General features: G+C 49.5%; 1 protein-coding gene across 2 annotated transcripts in view; it reads right to left on the bottom strand.

The window, feature by feature from the left end:
• PLBD1 (phospholipase B domain containing 1) overlaps nt 1-3,358 on the bottom strand; it is a 46,568-nt gene extending 43,210 nt beyond the window's left edge. The window contains exon 1 of one of the 2 annotated variants that reach the window (XM_084765406.1): nt 3,012-3,358. In XM_084765406.1, the coding sequence (XP_084621532.1) occupies nt 3,012-3,126 (115 nt within the window). In that variant the 5' untranslated portion in view covers nt 3,127-3,358. The remainder of the gene's footprint in view (nt 1-3,011) is intronic. The other variant, XM_084765405.1, reaches the window with a different exon arrangement.
• Between the last annotated feature and the right edge of the window lie 3,483 nt (nt 3,359-6,841).

Genomic DNA, 6,841 nt, shown 5'->3' with positions numbered 1-6,841 from the left:
CGTCCAGGCAAGAAAATGATGGTAGGTGTTCAGCTTGTCTCTGTGCAGACAGCAAAGCCCACATCTCTGGCTAAGGGAAGGATGGCTTCTCACTGGTCTCATTGGACCCCACTGAGGAAGTGTGTTTAACCAACTCCTTCAGGTCTCATCCCAAGGACGGGAGAGGACATGGTGGCTCACACCTGTAACCCCCGAACTCAGGAGCCTGAGACAGGGGGATCACTGTGAATCTGAGGTTACCCTGGGTTCCAAAGTGAGCTCTCATCTTCCAAAGGAAAACCTAAACGTGGATAGAAAAGGCACGTTTCTCTGCCTGTTTCTGTCCCTCATAGTCATACGATGGATGACTCGCCTAGGGTTAAAGCCATCACTCGCAGGTTTTGCACAGTTAGAGAGTCTCTGAGCAGGAAAGCAAGACACCGTGGGGGTGCAGCTGGAGCGAGGCACAGTGGGGCACACCTGTGTGAAGCTAGGATAAATGAACAATAGTCCTGAAGGGCAGTTAAGAAGCAGCCAGCAAGCCGGCCGTGGTAGCACTCGCTTGTAATCCCAGCACTCGGGAGGCAGAGGCAGAGGCAAGCGGATCACTGTGAGTTCGAGGCCAGCTTGGTCTATGAAGCGATCCCAGGACAGCCAGGGCTACACAGAGAAACCTTGTCTTGACAGAAGCAGCAAGCGTGAGTGCAGGAAATGACTGGAGGTTGGCTGAATTTGAACCACCCTTTTCTTTCAGCCTCTTGAACACTAACTTGCCTTCATTCTGACTTGGCTCTCCCCAGGCCACACCCAGTCCCTTTTGGGGAGGGCGTCTACCTTGCAGCCCTGGCTGACCTGGAATTTGTCCTGTAGCCCAGGCTGGCTTCCAACTTATGGAGACCATCTTTCCTCTGCCTCCCAAGTGTTGGATTACAGGTGTGTGTCACCAGGCAGATTTGTTCCTCTGAGTCACCTCTCATGAGTGAGAATTGTTGTGTGTATCTGGTCCAGTAATCTCCATCACAAACTCCTTGGGAATGGGAGGTAGCTCACCTCCGTCACCACATCCACTTCCTTAGGCTAGCACAATTCTTTCTTGATTACACCTAAACCCTAAACTGTCACACTGACCGGAAGGTCACATGTGGGAACCTATTCACATGGAATTCATAGTATGTGACTGCACATGCCACAGCACACAGTAGAGGTCAGAGGACAACTTTGTGGAGTCAGGTAGCTACCTCCACTCTTTTTTTTTCCCTCAATTTATTTTTTATTTTATGTGCACTGGTGTTTTGCCTGCATGTATGTCTGTGTGAGAGTGTCTGATCAGAGTTACAGATGGTTGTGATCTGCCATGTGGGTAGTGGGAACTGAACCTAGGTCCTCGGGAAGAGCAGTCAGTACTCTTTAACCCCTGAACCTCCTCTCTAGCTCTTCCTCCACTCACATGTGAGTCCCAGGGATCACATTCGAATCAAATGTGTGCCCTGGAACCTTTCTGGTTGAGCTATCTCACTAGCCTCTGTGTTATTGATTTATGATGTCAACATATGAATTAGGATGTTGGCCGCTTGAGTTTGAAAAGGGAGGTAATGCTTAGGTAATAACTAATGTTTAGACTCTCATGCAGGGCCCAGCTCAGCGCCTGCCAGTCTGATGGAGCCCGTTCAGAGGGCTGTCAGCCTCTCGAGTGGACTTGTTCATTCTGTTTTCAAAGCTCAATGAAAAAAAAAAAAAAGACTTCCACAACTTCCCCCGGAAAGATTGACACATGTCATGTGACAGCTAGGTCTTTGCAGACGACACAGAGTTACACGTTTTTACAAACATTTCCACATAATTTTACTACCGCTACAGTATTCGTGAGTTCCTCATTTGCCCTGGTACAAAGAAACAGCATAATAACCTCAGCAACAACTCACTTGCCACATATTAAAGCTAAAAATCAGCACATAAGAGTGATTGGAACGCGGTTTAAGGATAAAGAGACTAGGCTGGAGAGATGGCTCAGAGGGTAAGAGCACCACCTGTTCTTCCAAAGGTCCTGAGTTCAATTCCCAGCAACCACCTGGTGGCTTACAAGCATCTATCTGGTACTCTCTTCCTGCCTGCAGGGGAGGGCAGGGGCGGAACGATGGTATCGAAGAACTGCACTTCGGGGCCAGTCCCTTCTGATCCCACAGGCCTGTGCTCGCTGAAAGCAGACGCCTCAAAATCCACAGGGTTTGTTGAGGGAAGATAAGAAAATCAGCGATTTGGGCAAAGGGGACACCGCCCACGTCCCACCCTATTCTTGCACAAGGTCAGCGTGGAAGATATTGTAAAGTCTAATTCATCTCCTATGAATTTGATTGGGATCTCCCAAGTCTTTCTATGGAGCCCACAGTTCATTTTGGTCTTCTTGCAAAAGGGAGAAGGGAAAGATGGGAAGGACACTGCCGAGACCTGTTCTAGTGACAGGCAGGGTTACATCAGTGCCCCCTGGCAACCCATCTGTCTTACCATTTATGCAAATTCCTGAGTCCCTCTCAGCCCCAGTCATGGCGCTGTAGAATGGAGACTTGAATCCACTTTAGGATTCCCAAACCTTTGGAGGTAAGAGCTCTCTTTCATCCTTGCATCCTTCCCTTCTGGCCCTCTCTCACACCAAGTAGGCATTAACCAGTTCGTGGTCAGTTCTCTTAAGCCAAAGTCGCTTGTCTACTTTTAGAAGCAGACAAAAAGCCACCCCCCAAATCACACCCCTGTCCGATCTGGACAAACATGCTGTCTTTTGATTGGAGACTTTTGGCCCAGCCGAAATTGTCTGGGCTAAGAATGGGGGCAGGAGAATTCACGCCAAAACTTTTCAAGTTGGCAGAGCCCTTGAGCCCTCCTTAAATGCTACCACTGATCTATATGGCAGGGCTGGCTCCCCACCAGGAAATGCGACCCAAGACGCCCCTGGGTGCAAACGCGCTGGGACTCCCGCCAGGGGAGGATGGGCGCTTGGGGGTACAGTCCCCGGCCCCGGGGCAGTGCGTTCTGCTCACCTGTTTGACTAGGATGCGCGGCGGCGGCGACCCAGGAAGGCGGCAGCAGCAATGGCAGCAGCAGCGGCAGCAGCGATGGCGGCCAGAGGTTCCTGCCAGGACTGCGGTGGGACATAGCTCCTCCGCTGTGACCTCTGCCTGGTTGGATTAGGTCCCGCGGGCAGTGACAGCTGTTGCAAGAGCCTCACGTGGGGGTGGCAGCGGGGCGCTGCGTTGCTGGCCGGGGCGATCTTAACTTTCTTGTGGCATTAGTCTTGCCTGTTTGGGAGCTTTGCGTGGCCTTGAGAACCAACCTTCGTTCTAACTGAGCCCCAGGCTCGGATAGGCGGATCCTTTCTGTCTGGTCTGACCCTCTAGCCACCTGTGGGCTGGGCGGGGAAAGTTCTCAGCTGTTCTTTTGGGAAGTGCAGGGGCCGCCTTCCGTCGAGTTCTATCGCTGCCTCCTGGAGGTTGGGGCTCAGAGCTAAGCAATCAGTACAAGGTGGCCATGGTCGCCGTGGCAGCGGATGAGGTAACCGGGGCAGCGGTGGGTAGCATGCCTCTGTCTACACGCAGATGGGATTCTGCAGCCTTCTGTCTTCCCAGGTCCCTCATCCGTTGGGAGCCAGGGCTTCTTGTGCCTACTAGTCTAAACGCAGGAACTCGACTCCTCCAGGCCTTGGCTTCATGTCTTCATTGGCCGGGAGCTGATTCACACAGGTCTCCAAGCAGATCTACCCGAGCCCATATTGAGACCCCATTTCTGGGCAGGACCTTGCTGAAAATAACATTGTGAAGTTGTCCAGGGGTGCCCTAGGTGACATTGTGAAGTAGGCAACAGACTTCAGGCCAACTGAGCTCATCTTTTGCTACTGGACTCAGTTAAGACAGTTTAAAAGCAAACCCCTGTGGTCAAGTTTGTAATCCCAGCATTCCAGAGGGCGGGGCAGCAGGAAGAGTGCTGAAAGTCTGAGGTCAACCTGGGCTACAGAATGAGGTTTTGCCTCCAAAAACCAAAATATTTATAAAAAAAAAAAGATAAGCAAACAAATACTAAAGAAATAATAATGATGAAGAAGTGCCTTTGTTAGAGGAAGAAATATATTTGTCACTGCTAGAAACGGCACGTGTGAATTGTGAAATATGAATCACAATTTTGTTTGGTGATATTCATTTAATGCAGGAAGAAGCTGAGGTCATTGTAGGGAACTATACAGAAAACAAAACCGAAGGTAAACAGAACCTTTGGGCCCTGTGGTTCGTGGCTGGTGAAACTGTGTCACTGCAAATATTCCAGGCACGTCGGGTCTCCATACCCCACTTTCTGTGACCTCTTTCACCCTTCTGATCCAAGGAGCTAAGGGTTCAGAGGAGACTCTTGGGAAGCGCCTACTAGGAGCTGGCCTCGCCCTCCTGATGGCGTGCTACCTGAGTATTCATTGATTTCAGTGGTCCAGCATTGAGCCCTGTGTGACACCCTGTCCTCATAGGACACCTGGTCGAGGAAGTCATTAGTCAGGTCTTAGAAGCAAACTAATCGGGTTAGGCTTTCTCAACATCAGCACTGTTGACATTCTGGCCCAGTTATTTCCGTGTGTGTGTGTGTGTGTGTGTGTGTGTGTGTGTGTGTGTGTGTGTGTGTTATCCTTGAAAATGTCTCCTGATGGTGTCCAATTGTCCAATAATCCCTAGGTGAAATGCTGTGCCTAGCTGAACATTGTTGATGTAAGTTGTGGTACATTTTGACACATTTAAATTGTGGAGGGTTTAAGTTCCAAAAGAATATTGACTGCAAACTCTAGGTGAGAAGGTCCTCGGATATGGGTTTCAAAATTGTAATTAGAATTAATAGGGTGAAAACCAGGGACTCAACAGCCCTAACAGGATAGCATCTGCCCCCTCCCCCGCAGCACCCTCCCCCCACCCCACCCTCACCCCCATGATGGCTAATTTTAGTGTCAACTTGACACATATCGGAAGAGGTGATTGAGGAATTGCCTCCATCAACTGGGCTACAGGCATGCTGTGGGGGCCTTTGGCCTTTGGTTCGTTTGGTTTTGTGGTGTTTAATTTCTTGAGTTCTTTATATATTTTGGATATCAGACCTTTGTCAGATGAAGGGTTGGTGAAGATCTTTTCCCAGGAATTCCTGAAATTTGTGGACAAATGGATTGAACTAGAAATGATCATAAAGAGTGAGTTCACCCAGAAGCAGAAAGAATCAAATGGTATATACTCACTTATATCTGGACACTAGCCCAAGGGTCATGTCCCATGAAAGTCTTCACTTACTAGGAGAGTGGGTCAAAGGGGAGGACATCCTGTTGGGACTTTAGGTGAGAGAAGCATGGGAGAATGGGGAAATAGAAGGAACCAGAGGGTCCTAGAAACCTACAAGAAGAACATTATGATGGGTGGATCTGTGCCCAGGGGTTATGCTCAAACTATGCCACTAACCAAGAACAATACGTGCAGTAAACATCAAACCCCTACCCAGATCTAGCCAATGGACAGGACACTCTCGACAGTTGAGTGGAGAGTGGGGACTGACTTTCTCACAAACTCTGGTGCCCCATATTTGACCATGTCCCCTTGATGGGGAGGCCTGGTGGCACTCAGAGGAAGGATAGCAGACTACCAAGAAGAGACTTGATATCCTAGGATCATATTCAGGGGGAGGAGGACCCCCTCAGTCACAGTCATAGGGAAGGGGAATAGGGTGAAAGAGAGAGGGAGGGAGCAATGGGAGGATAAACGAGATGAGATAACAATTGAGATATAATATGAATGAATTAATAAAAAAATTATAATGCAAAAAAAAAAAAACCAAAAAAACAACCCAACTAACAGAACATGAGCCTAGAAGCAAGCCCATAAGCAGAGTTTCTCCCTGGTCTATGCGTCAGTTCCTTGCCACCAGGTTCCTGCCTTGACTTCCCTCAATGATGCACTGAAACCTAAAACAAATTAAATAAAATAAGCAAATTAAAATAAACTCTTCCCTCCCCATGTCATTATTTCATCACAGCAATGGGGAACAAAGTAGAACACACCCCACCACGGTAATGACAGAGACAAGCAGAGGGGAGACAAAGAGAAGAGGCTCATCCCGTGTGGCCACACTGAGAAGACGACCTGAGAGATCCAGTCATCCATCCTCAGGGGCCTGACGTGAACTTTGGGTTTAAATAGAGGGGGGAGGGTACGCATGGCCAAGAAATCCTGGTGATGGTGTGGGCCTGCTCACCACTGACCCATCACTGTTTGGCCCCACTCTCTCCTGCAAGTCGCTAGAACTGCGTGGAGTCTCGGGATGCAAGATCACCCATGGCTGGTACCAGGCTTCAATCCCTCAGCTTGTCACAGTATCAGTTAGGGGAACACCAGTCCCTTGGAAGGTGTTGCTAGTTTCACTGAAATGGAGTTTGAAGACTCTCCCTGGTCCTTTCAAACTTCCTCTGAGAAGAGGACTAGGGTGTGGCTCAGTGTTGGAGTGCTTGGCTCGCATGAGTGAAGGTTCAATCCCTAGCACTACAAACTAGAGGTACTTGAGGTGAGGAGGCGGGGCAGTAGGAAGGACCCAGTGTGTTGGATGAAATCCTGCCCCGCCCCCCATGCCTGCCACAGTCTCCTGGGAAGACATCACAACCACACCCCTCCTTGGGATTTAGAGAAAGGGAGTTGCCAGTGGAGACCCCTTGAGTGACAGTTGCCTTCTCCTCTTCAAAAGAATGGATTCTGCCTCTGGCCTTGGGTGGAGAAAAGACACTCATCTTTGCTTCATTGCAGCCTGGTGTCAGCAGCTGGCCTGGAGACCTATCCCCTAGAAAACAGATTTACCTAAAGATGCA

The sequence above is a fragment of the Acomys minous genome (assembly GCF_964271855.1).
Source record: "Acomys minous genome assembly, chromosome: 17".
Taxonomy (NCBI): domain Eukaryota; kingdom Metazoa; phylum Chordata; class Mammalia; order Rodentia; family Muridae; genus Acomys; species Acomys minous.
Note: the sequence above shows the minus strand (reverse complement) of the source record. Positions and strands in the feature narration are given on the sequence as shown.